The 21,894-nt window shown below is 38.0% G+C and overlaps 1 protein-coding gene across 1 annotated transcript in view; it reads right to left on the bottom strand.

Annotated features, from left to right (window-relative positions):
- The window catches only part of Sntb1 (syntrophin beta 1), a 233,787-nt gene that overhangs the window by 120,902 nt on the left and 90,991 nt on the right, over positions 1 to 21,894 (bottom strand). The window contains exon 2 of the mRNA XM_026406674.2: positions 14,632 to 14,848. Coding sequence (XP_026262459.2) covers positions 14,632 to 14,848 — 217 coding nt within the window. The remainder of the gene's footprint in view (positions 1 to 14,631; positions 14,849 to 21,894) is intronic.

Raw genomic sequence — 21,894 nt, 5'->3', positions numbered from 1 at the left:
AAAATATATATGGAATAGGGAAATAAAAAATCATTTACTAAAGATTCATTGCTTACTTAATGAGAATGGTGTCTCTCAGTAAATATGAATCAGTTTGACTAGATTCTTAGTATATGCTGACTATCAGGGCAGGAACAATAGGATTGGTTTATAAAAATGTATTAAGATTTTGTTTTGTAGGCAACTAATTCCTTATATTAGATCCTTTTCTGCTTAGATTATATAGACTGGTTCCTTTTTCTTTCTATTCTTGTAATCTGACTGCTAATATTTTCTAAATACCGTTCCATAAATATCTTCTAATAAATTTCTATGAGAACTTTTAATTGTTGAAATATTGAGCTTGGAACTTAGTGCTGAGTCCAGTTGTTTTAATCTAAAACAACTATAAGCATCAATATGTTTGAAACTTCATGATTTAGCTTTAAAAACATTGTAAATGAACTTTATAACAAATCTATTCTGCAAAAATTCAGGATAAAATCCACATGAGTGGAAGGTGTGCCTTTTCCATTCAGTGGCTTTATATATTCCCTGTAAAACCCATCTCACTGGCTGTGCATTTTGAAAGGCATTTAAACTGTGTAACAATTTTGAAAAGCATATCTATTATACTCATCTTATATATAGATTAATTGAAGATTAGAAAAGTAAAATAAAGTACTAGGATCCCAGAGAGGGAGCACTGAAACCTGTGCCCTTCTGTTTTTGAAGCAATACTCTCTTCAATCTGCAACAAATAGACTTCTAAGGCAGCAATAATTCTCAGCTGCTGTAAACATTGTTTTCTTTTATAATGGACACCACATGGATGTTTTTATTAAGTAGAGATTCAATTCAAAGGTCTATAGGGACTTACAGAAAAGTAGTGTCTGTTATTGGATTAATAAGGAACCTTTACACAAAGATGGTGGGGAGGTCTCTGTGTGTTCAGTTTACTTGGATCTTATCTTGGTTTTCAAAATATAATACCTAAATGAGAATGTTCTGAGAATGTTCTGGTAAATGGCCTTCAGGTAATGAAGTATACAAATGACAATGATGAAAAAATGTCTCCTCATAAGAAGAGCGTGGGGGCTGCATGTACGTATCTTCCTTTTCTTAAATTCTACAGTCTACTTCTGTCTCTCATCAAGAACCGCTTTTTAGAGAGGCAAAACTGATGCGTATTCCCATCTATTGGGTACCAGTTTCTTCACTGTCTTGCCAACCCTTGGTAACAAACTATTTTGCTGCTCTAATTTGGAGAAATAAAATCTCATTTTAATATGCAGTTTCCTAATCAATAATGAGGTCCAATCTACTTTCAATTATGTAATCTACTCCTCCTCTAGTAATAACTGATAACACTTAAGGAATGCATATGCCATAAAAAAATCTTTGCTAAATCCCTCTTGTGGATCATATCCTTTATTCTGACAATACCCTATGAGGTGCGTTACCTGATCTTCATTCTACACAAGAAATTGAGGCATAGAGAAATCAGTTTCATGTCCTAGTTTACACAGCGAGGACCTGACAGCTTTGGACTCAGACAATCTGACCAAGTCAGATTGTCTGAGTCCAAAGCTCCATACTCTTAAGAATTATGAGTTTTGCTTCCCACTTTCATGTTTTTGCTCATTTGGTTTTCTTCTTCTATTGTCCTTACTTCACAACTTGGTCAAATGTTACTAGCTAAGTCAAAGTGATGTTTCTCAATTGCATTTTCGGTGACTTTTAAACTTGTAGCAGATCAAAAGATCCACTTGCAATGGAGCAACATGGAACAACTTTAATAATTTTTAGAAGTGCTCAGGCTTATAACATTATCATGTAGTAAAGTATTAGAAATGATTTCAAATGTTTTATGTTTTAATAATGGAGAAATTCCTTGATATTTTTTCTCAATGTCCCTAAATAGTAATTTAGACGATGTTTATGATATTTTAAGAATGAATATTTATTGGTTAGACCTACTAAAATGTCCTTAAACACTTAAAAAAAACCCATAATTGTATTGTTTCCAAGATGCAATTTACTAATAATATTTTAATCTTCCAGAATACTGCATCATTTTAATTGGTAGAAAACATTTGAATTAGTTTTTATTGAGTTTTCATTATTCAATTAGCTCAATGCTAGTGTGTATATATATATATATATATATATATATATATATATATATATATATCAGTAAATTCTTTTTTCTTTCATGGAGAGAAAAAATTGTAAGTATCTGACTCAAAATAGTGTATACGTCATGCTACACAGGATTCAGAAAGGGAAGGTAGATGGAGCGAGAAGAAAGTCTGCAGAAGTAGGAAAATATGACTAAAATATATGTTCTGTGCTGTGAACAGCACCTATTATAACTTTGTACACACGACAATGACAATACAGTTGTGAAGACTGGACACCTGATGCACAGGGAAGCACACAGGATCCTGCTGATTACTCTGATATCAGCAGGAATGTTCTAGTTCAAATTTCCACTCCAGCTCATGCACCTGTTTTATATGCCACTCTCCTTTCTTCATATCTAGCAGCAGGCTACAGAATTGTGCCAGCAAAGCTTATTGGAATATTTCTATATAACCATATGTGGCCTTGGTAGGATTCTACACCTTTTTAGTGATTCAAAGCCTATCTATGTGTTTCCTGGAGAAATTAATCTAAAAATGCTATTTGCAAACTGACCCAGTTCTTCAAACTGTCACCTACTATAGACACAGGATCAGACAGAAACATATAAAATCATGGTGTGGTTTTCATCTGCTGAAACAGCTGTTTGATAATTTTCAACTCAATATTTTACTCAGGCTTTCCCAGCACTTAATAAAACTAAAAAAATTTAACATAACCTTATGGCATTGGAATGATCTTTTAGTATTCTTAGTAGGGTTGAACATTTTTCAAAGAAGAAGGAAACAGGAAGAGATGATATTTGCTAAGTGCCTACTATGTCCCAGGCATTAGGAATATATCAACTCATTTATTTATTTATTTTTATTTTTTTGCAGTGCTAGGGATGGAACCCAGGATCTCATGCACAGTAGACAAGTACTGTACATTGAGCTGTATCTCTAGCTCTTGACTTATTTAATTCTAAGAACAGTATATACATAAATTGTCAGCCTTATTTCATATAGTCTTTAAAAATTCAAAGAATTTAAATTTCATGAAATCACCTGGGTTATAGGTAGAAAAATCTAATAATCAAAGCCAGATTGGTCTGGCCTGAAAGTCAATCATCTTTTCATGACGGCACAATCCATGTGGTAAAAAAAAAAAAAAAAAAAAAAAAAAATTGCAAGAGGGTTTGAGAAAACACCTCCATGAATTCTAACTTCTGGATCTAGTGTTCCCTTTGTAGGTAACACCAAGAAGCATTTTCCAATTGTCTGAATGTTTACTAACACAGGCCATGAAAACAAATTGCATTACTTGGCATATGCTGTGTGTTTCACAATGGAGATGTGTTTCACCACATTGGAAGTGTGCACCAAAGGGTAAACAATTTGGCACTTTTGGTGAGAGCAAGTCAATGTTAAAATTTTGCAGCTAAGAGTTTTGATTCCCACTGATGAAAGGCTACTTCTCAGGTGGACCTGCTTCTTCTCCGGATAGCTCACCGTCTATGTGATGCCTATTTATAAATGTTTCACTGTCAAAACCAGGTTGGAATGGTGACAGCAGCACTCTTACCTGTGTCTTCTCCAGCCTAGAGCTTCGTCATAATGGAAGAAAGTTTCTCTAAACCTCCACACTTTCCAAGGAGAGTCAAACAGTCCTTACCAAGCCCATTCCAGGGCCAAGCTGCCCTGTCCCCTCCTGCTGCACTAATCCTGCGGCTTCCGGCTCCACTAAAACAAATTCTGTTTTATGCTTGAAGCCTCTTGATTATCCTTTCCCTATGAAGCTTACAACATGGTGGCTACAAGAAATGGGCCAGGCGTGTTGGTGCATGCCTGCAATCACAGCGATTTGGGAAGCGGATGCAGGAGGATTACAAGTTTGAGGCCAGTCTCAGGAATAAATTTATTGTCTCAAATTTTAAAAAGTTTAGAAAGGATTGGGTTCAATCCCTAAAATGAATAATACAAACAGCAACAACAACAACAAAAAACAGCAACAACAAAAAATCGTTAACAAAACTCTAGGTGGAGCATGACACCTTTTTATTAAATAGAAACCTTCATAATTGTTCTGGGGCTGTCTAATATAATGTTCTTATCCAACAGTGTTAGGGAATGAAGCGTCTGGGTGAACCATACTTTCTTACATCTTGCTATCACTCGTATTATATATATATATATATATATATATATATATCAGAACTATTTTCAAAAAGGCAGAATGTAGATAGACTTTTGTGATTTTTTCCCCCTCTAGATCCATTATCTGCCTTTCTTTCCTTGCTCTGTGCTCCAAGAGGTCAAATTCTATAGGGAAAATGGCATCACTTAGACCCCCTAGCCTCTGGCTTCCTTTTGTGTATAGCTACTTGGAAGCATCAACAGAAGATTCCAGGCCAGGAGAAAAGTAAGGTTGTGGTATGGACCTATCCCAGCCCCCACTGAGCCACTGTCCCTCTCCCAAGATATTGTCTTCAAGGTCACAGAAACTTGCTCCCTTTGCTTCTCAGGCCAAGGGGTGGTATCAGGCTCCTGTTCCTGCTGAGCCGTGGGCACTTCCCTATCTCTTGTTGGTGCCTTTAAAATAGCTACTCTTTTCTATAAAGTCCCCGTTAAACATTCACTAGTTAATCCTTCAAGGGTGACACCTATGTCCAGATAGAATCTGGACTGTATTTAGTGATTTCTATGTGTTGTCCTGAGAGCTGTGGGAAATACAAAAGACAAACAGGACATTTATTATAGAACTTAGAGGATCAAAATAGTCCATCTTAAAGTTAAAAAAAAGATATCAATCTCAATCAGATTTAACATATCAGTGATGTCAAAATTCCTTTTCTGATATTATTTAGGAGCACAGGAAGTGTCTGTTGATGGACACATGCGTTACATGTCCAAATAGGGGTTGCTTTAAATGTGTCTGTAGGGCTAAGTGCCCCAAACCAACCTTTCCCCACTATGGAAAACAAAATTCCACACCTGTGGAAAAAAGGGAGGACAGAGGTCCTCTGTGAAGCCCCCTCTCCCCTAGTGGAACCGTTAGTGTAGGTGATAGCTATCATGGTAGCACTGAGGTTACTTTCAAAGGCTTCATTAACTCAGCTGGAAAATCCTGGGGCAGCTATTTGCAAACCAAATGGAGTTCAATTAATGTATCAAGAGCAAAGGATCAAGACCTATATTTTGAGACTCTATATCAGCAAAAATCCTTCAGCTCCCAGATGGTCAAGTTCAACCTAAGAGCTCTTCAGAAAGGGAAACTGAAATTTTCCTGGGTTGGTGTGTACAGTACAGGAATTAGCCCCAATACACTCCTGTGGCACTGTGTCTTCATGCAGTTGTGGCTTGGTGCTTAGTGAGCCCTCTCCTCAACTTCTTCTCTCAAGGCAAACCAGAGACGGTTTTTAACTAGCTTACTGTTGCTACAGAAACCTTACTAATTTATACCCCACTGATTAAAAATGTATGATAATTAGTATGAATGCTGAAGTTTATTTATGAAGGAAATAGATTTTCTTAAAAATAACAAGGCTATGAAACTGCTTTTATGCTCATTAAAATGAATCTTTTGTGCACTCTATTGTATACAAAGATGTAAATTATGCAGAGATTCTTATTGAGAAAAACACAGCAGCTTGGCCATTCATGTGAATCTCTCCTCCCTTATAAGAACCTTGTAAAAAGACTATGAAGTAGGTCTAAGCCCCAAAGAGGAGGAAAAGTAAGAATCCAATATGTGTTGGGAGCACAGACAGCACTGGAGCTAGTAGGAAACTGACTCTGTAGAGCAGAGGAAGTTACAAACTTAAAGGGGCACAGAAAGGATTTCAGCCAGGTGGTGGCCCCTGGGCCTTGCTCAACCTGCAGAGGCTCCGAATCCCATGGAGAGGGTCAGGGCTGAAGACAAGGGTCCAGTTGCTGGCAGCTGGGTGTTCTCCCATTTTTCACCCCTCATCCACAACTGAGGAAAGAGACTGGATCATTCTTTCCTACCTAAGTGAATGAACAGACACAGAGAAACTTCTCCAACACTGACATTTGCAGAATTGGAAGGTGCCTGTTAATAAGGAAGGCTTGCCAAGCAACAACTCGACAAGAATTCTCACCACTGACAAGCCCCACCCACACACACATAGGTTTTAACAGGTTTCTTATTCTCAGTCTAAATAAAAAACAGACTAGAAAGACTCAGCAGATGTTTGAGGAAACTTCCAACAGCAAAGGTGAGGATCCAAACAAACAGAATGGAGAAACAGAAAGCACACACAAAAACTAATTAATAGTCTCTAAGAATTGACAAAAAAAAATGTGTCATCCTGAAAATAAGAATGAAATTCTATGAAAAAGGAACAATTGGACAGCAAAAATATTATAGTTGAAATGTAGACAAAATACATTCATGGGAAGGGTCAAAAAATAAAACCATGAGATGGAAATAGGGGAAAAAGAATCAGACTTAGGACACCATCTAGGAGGACCAAGATCCTTCCAGGAAGGTGACTAAGAACAAAACAACATCAATGTGGGCAACTTTCCCACACCTCAGTGGTGAGGACCTAGATTGGTCCAAATAGGCTACAAAATAAATAATCAACTCCTACTGCTTTGAAACACATAAATCTTGTAGTTTTATTTGAAATTCAAACTCTCTGCCTTTATTATTTTGATGGCATTGAAATTTTTATTTAAGACAGATTTAAAAAGGGAGCATATGGCCTATTGTGTTAGGTGTGTTATAAGTGGGACCAAGCGATGTCTCCTAGTCTCACTCATTGTATATGTTGAAAAATCATGTTCCTATTTAGGACTTGTTTCCTATTTCAAACATCTGACTAATGCAACCCAACGTCCCTGCATTTCCCCATCACAATCACTTTTAAGACAACAGTTGAAATGTTACTACATATTCTACTTCTTATATTTCTCAAAGGCAGACTAGGAATATTGTAGGGTCAAACACCGAGACCATTTTAAGAAATATACCTCTTTTTATGCCTTTCTCCAGTAACAAAATATTTCATTTGTGAAGCAACTGTAGACAGACAGACAAATCATGACTATAATGGTATTTCTGGTAGTAGAGGGCAGTCCATAATTTCACAGTTTTTTTTGTTTGTTTGTTTGTTTTCAGTTTTGAATGCAATGGTAACTGTTTTAATTTATTTTTTAAAATTAGAGTTGAATAAAAAGAGAACCTTGACTTTTATTCATGATATACATAGCCAATTATAAGCTTTGCCACTGTGATGTTTCAGGAAGCTACCCTGTCCCATGGCATTGCTGGGCACAGCCCATGTGGCAGTTCTGCTGGTTTGAAGTCCCTTCTCTGCAGCTCTCCCAAGTTGGAGTTGCATGCGAGTAGCTCTATGCTCTGAGGTCTGCTGGGTGGCTCTGCTCCCATGGTCCCACTGGGTCTTGACTTAGTAAGGACTTTCTGTAATGGTCTAGAAAGTTCTCTGCCTGGGACCTGGGGCCCTCCTATACATCCTTTGATATCTAGGTAGTGACAGCCATGGCCAACAGTTTGGGTACCATGTGTACCAGTAGAGATGGTGCTATGCAGATGCCACCCAAGTTTGCTACCTGTGGCCTCCAGAGGGACAGCCTGTGCCACACTTTGGAATCTTGGGCCTGCAGCCAAGAAGTGCTGTACCATACTGTGAGGAGCAGGCCTGTTCCCAAGGTCTGGGCATTCTGAGCCTGTGATGGGTAAAGAGGCTGCAAAGATCTCCGAAATGCCTTTGGAGTCATTCTTCCACTGACCTGATGAATAATAGCTTCTGGCTTCACCTACCCATACCTATCTTCTTAGCAAACATTTTCTTGGCATACCTTTTGTGTTCTGTCTGAACACACTTTTCATTCTTTATGTCATGGCCAGTCTGAGCATTTTCCAAATGTTTAAATTCCCCTTCCCTTTTGATTGTAAATCTCCTCTTTGATTTGTTTCTCTCATTTTGCATTTTACGATAAGCAGTCAAGAGAAGCCATGCCATACCCTCAGCACTTCTAAATATTTCTCTGTCAAATATCCTACTTCATCCCTGAAAATACTCCTACACCACAAACACAAGTCAGCCAAGGTCTTGGTCATTTTATAACAAAGATGGCCCTTTCTCCATTGTCTAATATCATGTTCCTTTTGAGACCTCACCAGAAATGCCTTTATTGGTTAAACTTTTACTAATGTTCTCTCCAGAGCCCTTCAGGTGATCTTTAAGAAGATGAAGATTTTTTTATACCCCTCTTCTATTGAACCTGCACCACAATCACCCTTAAGTCTCCTTTCACAGTAGTGTACCTGAAAATTCTTCCAGCCTCCACACATTATGCAGTTACTTATTTGTTATAGAAATATGCCACTTTTCAGCACCAATTTTTGTCTTAGTCTTTTACAGGCCACTATAATAAAATATCTTAGCCTGGGTAACTTATAAACAACAGAAATTTATCTCCTGCTGTTCTAGAGGCGAGGAATTCTAGGTGTCGAGTGGAGGGCCTGTTTTTCATAAGTGGCATCTATTACATGTCTTTACATGTTGGAATGACACACAGGCTTCCTTGAACCTCTTTTATAAGGGCACTATGCTATTTATGGGTAAGTGACTGTGTGACCTAATTAATACTACTGCATTGAAGGTTAGGTTTCAACATACAAATTTTTGAGGGGACACAGACATTCATATTATAACAGGTAAGGAACTAAGTATCAGAGACTGAAAGTAAAAGAGTATAAGTAATGACACTGAGATTCAAACCCATATTTTCTATCATCAAATCTAGAGATTCAATGATCTTAGGAGGTATTTCATTTGTACCTCCATTTTAGATATTTAAAATGTGTCCCTCATACCATTATATATTGTTTTTACATTTTTCTTCTGTTTCTAAAATGTGGTGTCAATCATAACCTCTTGACATTAATTTTGGTTATGAAGCCACCATTATGCCACTGTCTAACCAAGGATGAAAAAACAAAAACAAACTTATCGTGTTAGTCTCTTCAGAGGAGAAACGATTTTCACAAACAGACTTGCTGAGAAGAAAAGACAGGTTTGGGCAGCTAATGAATCTCCATTCTAGATGAACTCAATGATGGAAATTTTCAATAGTATTCAAAGTTTAATGAGTATAAGCTGAGAACTCTATGTTAGATATAGATGGCAATAATGCACCCCCCAAATGCTGGGAAAGGGGGAAAAAGGTTAAATTAGTAAAACAATTATTCTTTTGTTGGTAGTCACCTAAAGACTATGTGTGTAACTAATATTTGAGATTATCTAAATCTCTTAAACAAGGTGATATGAGAGCAATATCAGGAAGCTGGGACAAGAAAGTGATTAAATTTCATAAGCAAAACCCAATTTACTGATCCTCATCAGAAGAAAAAACCCTGTGAAATGAAGGGGATTAATTAGCCATGAAAAGACAGGGGAGCACCTCATGGGGAAGCCCCAGGCTAATTTATGTACAGCTCAAAGGAGAGGGAGTCTTGGCAAAGCAGAAATTTACATAATGGTCACCTTGACAAGGCTCTCCCCATCCCCGAAGGAAGGGCCTCCAATTTCCTCGTCTAAAATATACTTCTTCAGATCTATTAGCACCTCTTGTATTGATTCCACACTCACCAAATAACTTCTATGACAGTTAAATTTCTCATGTAGTGAGATCATGTATCCTTTGTAAGTGGCTCTGAGGTTAATGTGTGTCTACCTCTTAGAGAGGAATTCACTCTCATGATGCTACTGAATCAAGTTGTAGATCTTCTGTGGCTGAATCTCAGGTGCTGGCTTGTGGTGACATCACTGATGGGGAACCTATCAGACCCCTTGGAATCACCAAGTATGTTGAGTGGAGCTTTTCTATTTGAAAAGAGGACAGGAACTTCTGTGAGTTTTTCATTTGTTCACCACAAACAGAGATGCATACTTTTTTTCCAAGAGTAGTTGTGTATTTCTCTCTATACTATAACCAGGAAAACCTACAGGAACTCTGGTGTGAAGTAGAGTACATGGTCGTGACTGACACCTTGTCAACTGCCCATGTTGGTATAGCTGCTCTCAATCCAGTAATAGACTTGGGTAATAGATTGTCTGGTTTCTTTAAGTTCCCCACCTCTGTCAACATACAACTATGATTTTATTTATTCTGTTATCTCAAGGTTATTTTAGTGGAAAGTTTTATTTTTTATTCAAGAAATGTTTGAAAAGGTAAAAATGCCCAAAGTAGATAAACATGCCATCTATAACTTATTAACAAAATATTTTTGAATGCATCATTTTGCACCAAAATTCCAGAGAGCTGGGGCACTAAAATAAAAATACAGGGTACCTCAGAGTTTGAGAAGCTCTGGAACTAGGTAGGCATAGGAAAGATTTGCAAGTCATTAAGAAAGGTACTGTAGAATGGATGGAGGTGTAGTGTACACAAGGGGTAGTGGGACATCCTGTCCAAAAAGACTGCCTGTGCTGAGGCTTAATGGGAGAGCAGGAAGTTGTCAGGAAGCAACTGTAGGAAGTTTTCAAGTTATTTAAGGGCTGCTGGATTGTAAAGGAGGAGGTGCGCAGAGCTAAAGAGTTGGGGAAGATCCAAAACCTAATGGGGTTTTCATGCAATCCTGAGGTGTCAGGTGTTAGCACAGGTGATAAAAAGCCATTTGATCAAAAGGGCAAATTTCAAGTTTCTCTTCTTCTCTAGACTAGCAGGGTGTGAAGTAGATGGGGATGGAGAAGGAGCAAGTGGGAAACAAAGCACCCAGTCAGAAATAGATCCAGCAACTTTGAGGAACTGAGGCTACGGCCTGGACCAGGGCAACGGCTATGAAGGCAAAGAGCTGAATATGAAAAGCAAGAGATGTGTAAGAGGTAGAATTTTAAAAATGCTGTAATCATTGATACCCACGAGCAGGGAAAGGTCCTTGTGCAGTCGGTGCCTGTGGAGTGACCTTTTTTACAGAAAGAGCAGCAATCTTGCCTGCTGTTCTATGGCTGTTTCTATTTGAGAAATTGAGCATTAGAGGTTTTAATGCAAACTCTAAGCAGCTGTGTGTCACCAACTGAGAGGATTAGCCCCGAGATGCTGTAGCATTTGTCATCAATTCTCAGGTTTTAGCACCCAGGAGACCATTAACTCCTGGCTTACAGTGCAGGTGAGCTGTTCTGCCAGGTGCAGAATTTGGAGGCAGTGGGGACAAGGATTCAGAAACTGGGCTTGGTGACAGCCAGGCCTGGAATTCCAGATTTGCTGTTGGCTTCAAGTCTCACTTCTCATGAAGTTTTATTGTCAATAAAATGGAAATGAGAGGACTTAGGACGTAGGATGGCTATTTAAAGTAAATGAAATTCTTGCTTAAATTCATGTATATGTTGTCGAACCAAGATTTCACCATTGGTTGAGCTGACCACACAGTTTATACCTGTTTTTTTCTTCTTGTTTCTCTTTTATATTTACTACATACACTATTTACATCACTTTTATTTTTAAAGAAATGGTACAATTTTAGTTCATATTTCTCCTTTGACCCAAGAGTTATTTTATGGAGAAAACTTAAAAGTCCAAGAAGAAAGACATTATGCATTCTGAGGTCTTAATTTGTTATTAGCTTTCTAGTTTTATTCTATCATCATCAGAGGATGTTATTTGCATTACTCATACCTTGTGGAATTTATTGTATTTTCTTTGTGACCTTATGTGTGGAGAATTTTGTGCATGTTCTATGCAGATTTGAAAAGAAAGTGTTTTCTCTATTATGAGGGTACAGATTTTGCAATGTATCCCAGTCTGCCTTATGAATCATGTTGTTGGTGTCTCTTATGTGCTCTTTATCTTTTGTCCTTCACTTTCGTGTAGTGGTGTGTGCTAAATTATCTAATATGAGTGCATGTCTGTCTCTTTCTTTTTTGCACTTTCTGCTCTAAAGATTGCTGCTGTCTTATTTGGTATGCATTCCTAACTATTGAATGTTCCTTGTGAATTCTGGCCTCAGTGTAAATCAGTCCTTCCTTGTCTCATTTTGTGTTTTTGAGCCTACAATTTACCTGGTCATTTGTCAAGATCAAAATCGAGGCCTTTTTGCTGCTGTTGGTAGTTTGCATTTGCCTTGTCTGCTTTCACTACATCTCTCACCTTTCAAATCACTTTGTGTTAGCAGTGTCTCTTGTATTCTGCATCAAGTTGTGTTTTGCAGATTTTACATTTCTGATGGTATGCTATACTCTGACCAGTATATAATTGGAATTCCACAAAACATTTGTTTATTTTCTTCTTTTCCTCAACCAGGGGAAGCCTCACCAAGGTCCATGATCTCCTTGCTAACAACAGTTTAGACCCATCTGCACCTGAAGTCTCCTTGGGAAGCCTCTGGCTTAGCCAAATCCTCGTTTTCATTCTGTCTTTCTTGTTTTGACACCCTGGTAGAGCAGGCTGTCCCTCTCCCACGTGGGAGGCCTGCAGACGTTCAACAAAGGTGGATTTGAAGAGCTCCGACATAAAGGTTTTCAAACCTATTCTCTTCTACAGGCTTGATACACAAGATGAAGTTTCCAATATTTGATTCAGGCCTGATGTCAACCAAAACATTCTTTAAAATATAATTGACTAATCTAGGAGTAACATTATGACATATAAGTCTACCACTAGAAGGAATCCTAGAAATCACCTCATTGGAATTTCTCCCCAATGTATTGATAGCTTTTGTGACCCCTCAATAAAGTTTTCCAGTCTCTATGCATTTTCTGAAAATAACTGGCTACTATCCGATGCTGTCACTCATTCTATAGGCAGGGGTTTAAAGATCAATCATACATTATACTAGGTATATGATGTTACCAACTTATATTAGCACTCTTAGCCTCAATTATTTATCTATAGGATGGAGACCATGATAGAAACTCAAGAGGACAAAGCAGGGTTATAATGTCAAAGACTAGGCAGGTAAAGTAAAACACACTAGGCAGGTAATTAATGGAATCCCCTAAGAATAGATCACAGGGGTGACTAGGAGGGTTCATTCCCTTCTCAAAGGAGAAACCTCTACGAATATCACTAGGTCTTTCAATTTTTCTTAAAAGTAGAAATCTGTCATTTTTATGTGAATTTTCCCGATTAGGTCAACTAATTTAGATTTCTTTAGAACCCTAGCTAAACCACTGAAAAACAGCATTTATCTGTGATCTGGGTGGACCTGTAGACGGCAATTTCTGGCATGAATTAGTGCAAAGCCTAAACAAGACCAGCACTTCATCCCATCTGAGGCCTCCATGTCAGGTTCTTGGGAGAAAAGACTTGTCTGGCTGGGTGGGTAAGAGGCCAGGGAAGAAGAAACTCGCGATAAGCAGCACATGATCAGCAAGCAGGCTCATGAAACAGGCAGAAATCACGTGGGAACAAAATGGAGAACAGAGTGGGAGTCCATTAACAAAGGACTTCAACTCCTTAGGCCTGTTCTGCCTCCTCTCTGGCCTCTACTTGCTGGCTGTCTCAGCAGTGGCCCAGCCCTGAGCAGGCATAACTGACAGAGGAGGGGCAGGTGAGCAGGGCCCTAGAGCTTCCCTGGAGTGAGCTCACTGGCTGAGAACAGAAAAAGACACCAAGCTGGGAGCCAAGAAGGCAATTTTCTCCCTTGCCCTATTCCCTTTGGCTTTTCCCCGTCAGCAACTCTGAACCTAGCCAAATATTTCCTATTGGGGTGGGTTACAGCTGTCCCACACATGTTATAAATAAGGACCAGTAGAGCCGAGCCTATTTTTAGCACTTTAATGAGAATGCAGAGGTCATGCAGAACCCCCCTTCCTGGCTCAGTTCCTGCTCTTTCTATGTCTCTTGCTTTCCTCCAACACATACATTTTTCTATTCAGATGATTTAAAGTAAGATTTTTTGGGGGGGGATGTTACCCCAAATATTTACTTCAACTTGGCAGGACTCCTTCTGGTTGCCCTGGATTGGTGATACATCTATCCTGTGACAAAGTCATGCACAGACTTTGGGAAGCAGCACTCCAGGCGTAGTCTGAAGCTGCTCCTTTTTCTCTCCTGAGCATAAAGGGAGGTGAGTAGAAAACAGCTTCAAGGCTTCTCTCATCTAACCCTTCACGTGATGCTAAGCACTTTGCCTGGATTTCCCCTTTGAACCCTCACAACTGGTTTCTGTTATAATTATTCCCATCTACAGATGACAAAAATGAGGTATCCGTGATTTGAGAAATAGGCACAAAGTCACATAAGCTGGCAATGATAGAGCCAAGAATGAAAGTTGGGATCCTAATTTCAATCCTTCCAGTCTTTCCAATGCTAGGGCTCAGCATGCACAGTCTGCAGGAAGGTGAGAGCAAGGAAGGAGGGTGGACCAGGGACAGGGGTCTGGCTGGAAGCACACACTCTTAGCAGGGCTCATTCTTGCTGTTCTCGGGAACCAGGGAGAGTTTTCAGATCAGGAGCAGAGCCTGGCAAAGGGCCTGCTTCACCTCAGAGGCCAAGGAGCTGCTGAGATAAGGAGGAGAGTTTTGGCTCTCATTACCTGTTCTCGGGGTCAGCCAAGGCCATACTCCGAGTGACGTAGCACATTTTGAGGGGGATGCTTTTCCGGTCTCTATGGAAGGAGAAGGACTGCGATGACAGAGGGTCTGAGGAGCCACCCCCTAACCGAGGGGACTCAGGAGGGGGTGTTTCCCAGCCGATCTCAGACACTGGAGATCCTTTCTTCACGTAGGGCGTGGCTTCTCGCATGTACTTCACTGCAAGCAAAGAGACAAGAAGAAAGGCCCTGAGTACTTCTGCAAAGTCTGATTTGTGTCTTTGAAAGAAACTTGCATCAGACAAGCTCTTCATACCGAACCTCTTAAATTCTGAGCAAGATTCAGAAATTCTGTTCCTCTGAACATAATTATGCTACTATTTAAATTATATACCAGTGTGGCTCTAGGAACTTGCTATGACTGTGTCCTGCGGTTTAGAATGACTTGTAGCTTTTTCCCAACTGTAGCAACATTCATCTTTTCTGATTAAAAGTCGCATTCTGGGAAAAGGCTGAAAACAAATGGGCAGAGAGTGAGAAAGCATAACTTAGGCCTGAAGATGGACTATTTAATAGAGATGCAAGAAATCTGGAAGTCATGTTTACTGCCCCTGACTAGGTTTCTGTCCAGAAGTAAGGGTAGGGTTTCAATTTAATGGTGCTGAGAACATATATACAAAGACAAACACAAGAAAGCACATTTTCTGGCGGTAACAATTTGAGTAGCAAAAAACATGATTTATCAGACCTGAAAACTAGAAAAATGTCAGCTTAAATAAATTGTAAGATATTTCATAGTCATTTAAAAGCGATATTGATGTAGATGTGTAGATGTAGAAGATTCTGTAAGATGTGTTATTAGTAGAAACAGACAGCAGTCTCATGCTATTATATCTTTGTAAATAAAGTTGCAAATATATATGCCTGTATGTCTAAATAATTTCTGAATACACACACAAGAAAAGATTAATACTAGTCAATAGTTAGTCTTAGGAGTGGAAATAAAAGTCAAGATGATGAAGAAATAGGCTTTTGCTATTCATTTACTATTCTTTTAGAAAATTCTCATGTTTGTGAGTGTGTGTGTGTGTGTGTGTGTGTGTGTGTGTGTGTGTGTAAATTTATAAATAAAAATTTAAAGGCCAAATATAATGTAAGAGATAAATGGGATAGGCTGAAATTCTGCCCTTTTCTGTGTTTGTCTTGGTATTGTGGAAGCTATTTTCCTATTCTAAATTTGAGCATTTGTCCTTAGACAGTTTTTGAGTTGACAGGGCAACCAGATTCTTGGAATGTGTAGTATGAATGTCTGTATCCTTCTGTCATTCACACACCCTGGCTCTCTGCTGCATGGGGAGGCAGGGGAAGTGACCAAGTCCCTCACAGATATCTGTTAAAATTACAAATGGCTATAGTTTGCAATAAGTGAAAACTAGGAGACATTTCCTCCAGATCTTTAATAAATCAGTTCACAAATTAGTGCTTCCAGTGTGAAAGACAAAGAATCAGGTTTAGGGAGAATACAAAGAAAAACAATATGTAGTTTCCCTACTGGAGAGTTAGAACACCCAGGGTGTCTATAGTAGATGTTCTTGGTGTCTGGATCCCTTTTGCTGTATCCCAGCTGCTATGGTTTGGCAGAGAACAACTCATAGCTGCACTTCCACTCTGTAGAACTGCTTTTTCCTCAGCAGAGGATAGCAAGACTGGAAGACCACAGAATTGTCAACCAGTCCCTAGATAGAGGCTCTGCTTCTAGGGAAGCCCACCTAAGAGCAAACATAAAATGTACACAAACTATGTGGCAAAATAGAATGAGCTAAGTTTTATACTAGAAATAGAATACTTTGGAAGAAACCATGGAAAACAAATGAATCCAGGAGTTTGAAATACTGATCAGGTTCACAATAGTTTTAATAAGAAAAGAAATATATCCAGATTCATGTAGTATGTATGTATGTTGGGGGGCTTAATCACAGATGTCAAAAACAACCCTATTAACACAAGGCAAGGGAGAAATCATTTAATACAAACATATATTTTAAAAGAAGATTTCAAGGTTTTAACTAAATATAAGGGTAATTAGGAGTACTGCATGGCTTCATGGTTGTCCCCAGTGTGTTAGCACAGTTATAGTCACAAAAGGAGAAAGATGATTATTGAACCAGGTATTTTAAGAAATATTTTTGTTTCTGGCACTGTGTTTAAGCAGGAACACAGCTGTACCTAGGAACAAATGCAGAAAATTTAGGGGGAAAGACTAAGGCTATCTGTGAAATAAATAGACCTCTACAGGAGATAATAAAATTTTCATCTCTAAAACCATTTTGGTAGGAGCTAGAACACTGCTTAGCTTTGTGCATTGCAGAGTTATACTTTTTGACATTAGGAAATTCAAGTATCAGCTGAGATTGGTTGAAGATTTTTTTCCTTTGGTTGCATTGGTATCCTGGCTAGAATGTGGGATGAGTATTTCAGAAATGAGAATTAGGGATGCCTCATGAAATAAGTGGCATTAAAACTTGGCCTTAAAGGCTAGCTTGGACTTTAAAAAGTAGAGATAAGAATAACAATCTTATATAATATATTCTAATTTTCAATTTTTATTGAAATTCCATAAGAAAGAGAAAGTTGTACCTGAGTTTGGAAGGGGGATAATGAAGTAACACTTGTGCCAAATATTGAATCGGATGCCTCAAGTATCCTCCCATATTTAAGCTCCAAAATTACCACTTAAGGTTCCACTTTATGTTTACTAAGAAAACTAAAGTCTAGAAATTATTGAGCATTGATATGCCTACAATAATACACGAATAAGAATATGCTATTATCCTTTTCAAACCCTGCTAGAAAGAAATGCCTTATATGGCTATTCTAATTCAGGTGAGTTCTAGCAGTTTTATGTAGTTTATCCCTTATGGTATAGTATTACTGTACATACCAGCACACCAGTGCTCAGAAGTGTATCTTATATGAAGTCACATGGTAAGTAGTGAAGTCCAATTTAGTAGATATCATATTCTTTCAAGAAATCTGTCTTTGCCACTTAGATGAAGGATGCAAAAATAATAAGCTAACAGGTTTGGATTTATTCTATGGGCACTAGTGATACTCATAGTGGCCTATGAGCAAGACAGTGGCAAAATCAAAGATCAGAACTCTAGAGAGAACTTTTATGTATAATTAAAGGAAAAGATGTTAGGATGGTTTCACCATTTCCAGGGCCACAAAAAGTTAGTGCCAGAGACCAAGAAACATTCCAGAGTATTCATTTAAGGTTTGAGGAATCACAGAAACTGTGGTTTGATACACTTTTGGGCAGAAGCATGAGAGTGCAGAAAGTTAGCCTGGAAGCAGATATTTACCCAGTATATGGTACAATACTAGAATAATTTATAAAGGAGAGACAACATACAAATATGCCTTGCAGAAAACATGCATAATAGGGAATAACATTTAATATAGATTGTTTCTTTTAAGTTACCAACCAAGAATAAAGACAGAGAAAATAAGTTAACCAGATAGATGTGACAATTTAAAGATTTATTAATTCAACCACAATTTATCAGTCACTTTTCACAAGCTGAGAACTGTGCTATCCATGAGATTTGATAAGAAGTGACTCCTGATTAAAAGGAACTGAAGCCTGGAAAAGGAGGAAGAAAGCAAGTAGGTGATGTGAGTGTTTGCATTAAATATTGAACCTGACTTAAGAAGGTCCCAAACTTCACAAGTCTATGGGGACCTAACCAAATTAAATGTAAATCCTTTCTCAAAACAGCTATTTCATCTTAGGCTTCAAAGAATCTGTATGAATCATATTTAGTGACAATGAGCTGGCATAACATCAAAATGCTTCACCCAAGAAAACAGGTACCTGGAGCAAGAGTTAACACAGCAAGAAGCTGACAGCAAGAACAGACTTATATATACTGCAAAGCTATGAGTATGTTTATAGAAACAAGTAAGAGTTTGAAAGAATCTTCCAGAAATTACTTTTTAATGTGATACACAGATTGGTAAAAGAACCAAACAGTATGTCTAGCAATAGTAATACTAGTAGCAACAACAACAACAACAATATTATAATTAAAACTTCAATAGACAGGCATGTCAGAAGAAGGAATTAGTAAATTGTAGATAAGAAAAAATTATACAGAAGGTAGTGCAAAGATAAAAAATGAAAAATATAGAATAAAGCTTAAGAGATATGAAGGATGAAGCAAGAAGGTCTAATATATGTATAATTGGAGCCCCAGAAGACTAGAGAGAATGTTGAAAGCTTAAGAATTTTCCTGATGCAAACATATCAACCCAGGATGTAGTGAAAACAAATTGCAGTTTTCTATAAACTTCTTGTTTAAAAAAAATGGCAAAAGATTTATCCAGGCTGAAGAGGGGGAAAAAAAAAAAAGGCTGGCCCAGTGGTGCATGCCTGTAGTCCCAGCGACTTGGGAGGCTGAGGCAGAAGGATTGTGAGTTCAAGGCCAGCCTCAGCAAAGGTGAGGTGTAAGCAATTCAGTGAGACTCTGTCTCTAAATAAAAATATAAAATAGGGCTGGGGATGTGGCTCAGTGGTCATGTGCCCCTGAGTTCAATCCCTGGTCCCCCCAACCCCCCCCAAAAAAAATTAATATTTAGAAATCATAATAAACAACATATTAGAGATGTCAGATTAGGTAATAAGTATAAAAAGGGAAAGTAAAAAGATATTTTAGTATCATTCTTTGCTTCCAACATCTGTGAAAGCAAACTATCTATGGCTAAGTAAAGATTAGTCTCAAATCCAAATTCCTTTAGCCAAATATGATCTTAAAATAGTTTTACATTTCTTTCAGTCAATAGTTAATAAATTAAATGTATGATGTTTAATATGGTATTATGTGCATGCTGCTGTTAAGATCAGAATGAATACAAATGATTTTACTATCATGTGGTCATCATGTAACAAATGGCAGGTAAATTTTCATGTCAAACACAAGTTATAATTAGGCAGGCAGAAAATGGATAAAATCACATCCTATTTCAAATACTGTTTGTTCTGATATACAGCAAAAAATGAAACTGTTAATTTTTTCATTATGTTTCTTTATGCTTTATTTGATTTGTTTTAATGTTATTAGTGAGTTCAGAGAAGGAAAGTGTGTCAATTTGCCCTTGTTCACTGTGTTTACATTATTAGTATCTTGTATATTTTATTTCACAAAAATCTTTAAAATGTCTATTTGGCCAATCTAAGTAAATTCATCTAACTAAGCATATACAAACTACTAAATGCTCAAAGTAAACACAGAGTGAGGCCACCACATGAAAAACTGGTTCAGAAGACTGTGTAGTTCATTGCAAATAATCATCAAATTTATAGAACACTGGCTGCAAGTATATTAAATACTTGCCAAAGTTTCCATTCCCTCAAATAAAAGCCTTTAATAAAATGTGTTTTCTTTAAAAATAAAGTATCAACCCACAAGTTCTAGAAACCTCATTTGGTTTTGCTGAAAGACACCTTTGGACTTCACCATTAAGGCAAATAGAAATAAGATTACCATCCTTCAATTAACAGTGTAGGTTTCTTGGAACTCATGCTTCATCTGAGATCTTTAGATATTACCTTTGCCTTTTATTAGTGTCTTTAGGAGTCTCAGCAAAATCCCTAAATGAGTCCTGTGATCTCTGGTAGAAAAGAAGTTTTCAATATTAAACAAATTAAAGAGGCAAAGAGGTTATCATTACTGTTCCTAAGAAAGACTTCATTACTGTTCCTAGGACTTTTTCAGAACACCTACTATTTCTGCTTACAACTCATATGTGTTCTGAATAAGTAACATCAATACATCCTTGCTTAAGCCCACTTTAAGAGGTCTCCTTGTTTTTTACAGGTTTTCTATTTCTACTTTCCTATTTTATAGAAAAATAGAGAAACTTAACTTGGTATATAACACAATGAAAGAAAATTGCCACTAGATTTGATCAAGAATCCATGATTCTTGTTCAGAGGAAACATTGAAATTGACGGAACGTTCCTTATCGCTGGAAGAGACGTTAGTATTTTCGAAGAGACTTGTCCATGAGCTATAAGCATAATTCTATGGTCTTGAGTCTTCTTCGATCCTTGACCAAAGCCGGAGGCTAAGTACCCTCAGGCAAAGAATGAGAACAATGCAGCCAGGTTTGGGGTGGTGAAGTTATGTTTCCTCTACATTCTTCTAGCCATGTGAAACCATTCCATGGTCCTTCATGCTTTACATACTGAAGTTGCTACACATTATAATCATAGTCATAATAATGATTATAATCATAACAATATGTATAGTCCAATGTAGGGAAAGGAAAGTGTTACTAAGACTAGATTTGTCTGCAATTAATACCTCCAATCAGTGCTTTAATAATATGGAGGTGGGTTATTCATTTGCTAGAAGTCTAGAGTGAAAGAAAAGGGGTATTAGGACAGCTCTGCCTCCTGAAGTTGCCTAGACTAAGGATTGTGCTCCCTTATCTCTTTGCATTCCTAGTATACCACCTAATGATCCAAGGTGGCTGCTTGAGTTCCACCCACCATGACCCCTTTATGGTTTGGATATGAGATGCCCCCTAAAAGTTCACGTATAAGAAAATGCACTAAGGTTCAGGGGCAAAAGATTAGATTATGAGACTTGTAACCTAGTCAGTGGATTAATCAACTGATATGGATTAATTGGGTGGTAACTGTAGCTAGGTATAGTGTGGCTTGAGAAGGTAGGTCACTGGGGATGTGCCTTTGGGGTATATATTTTGTCCCTGGTGAGCAGAGCTCTCTCTGCTTCCTGATTGACATGTCTTATGCTACCTTCCTCCACTTCAGCCTCCTGCCATAATATTCTGCCTCACCTCTGGCCCAGAGCAATGGAGTCAGCTGTTTATTGACCGAGACCTCTGAAACCATGAGTGCTAAATAAACTTTTCCTCCTCTCGAATTGTTCTTATCCCGTATTTTGGTCACAGCTATGTGGAAGCTGACTAAAACAACCTCATTCTATCCTGTGGAAATGGAAACATTATTTTTATTCCTTTATAGCCATTTTTTTTTAGAAATTATCATACTATTTCTGCTTCCAACTCATCAGCCAGAACTTAGTCTCATGACCACTTATATATAGAAAAGAAATTTATTCTTTTTTTGCAGGGAGGGAGTAGCAGGGATTGAACTCAGGGACTCAGGGGGTATTTGACCACTGAACCACATCCCCAGACCTATTTTGTATTTTGTTTAGAGACAGGGTATCACTG

The sequence above is a fragment of the Urocitellus parryii genome, chromosome 7 (genome assembly GCF_045843805.1).
Source record: "Urocitellus parryii isolate mUroPar1 chromosome 7, mUroPar1.hap1, whole genome shotgun sequence".
In the NCBI taxonomy this organism is placed as follows: domain Eukaryota; kingdom Metazoa; phylum Chordata; class Mammalia; order Rodentia; family Sciuridae; genus Urocitellus; species Urocitellus parryii.
The sequence above is the reverse complement of the archived record's forward strand: the minus strand, read 5'-3'. Positions and strand labels throughout refer to the sequence as shown.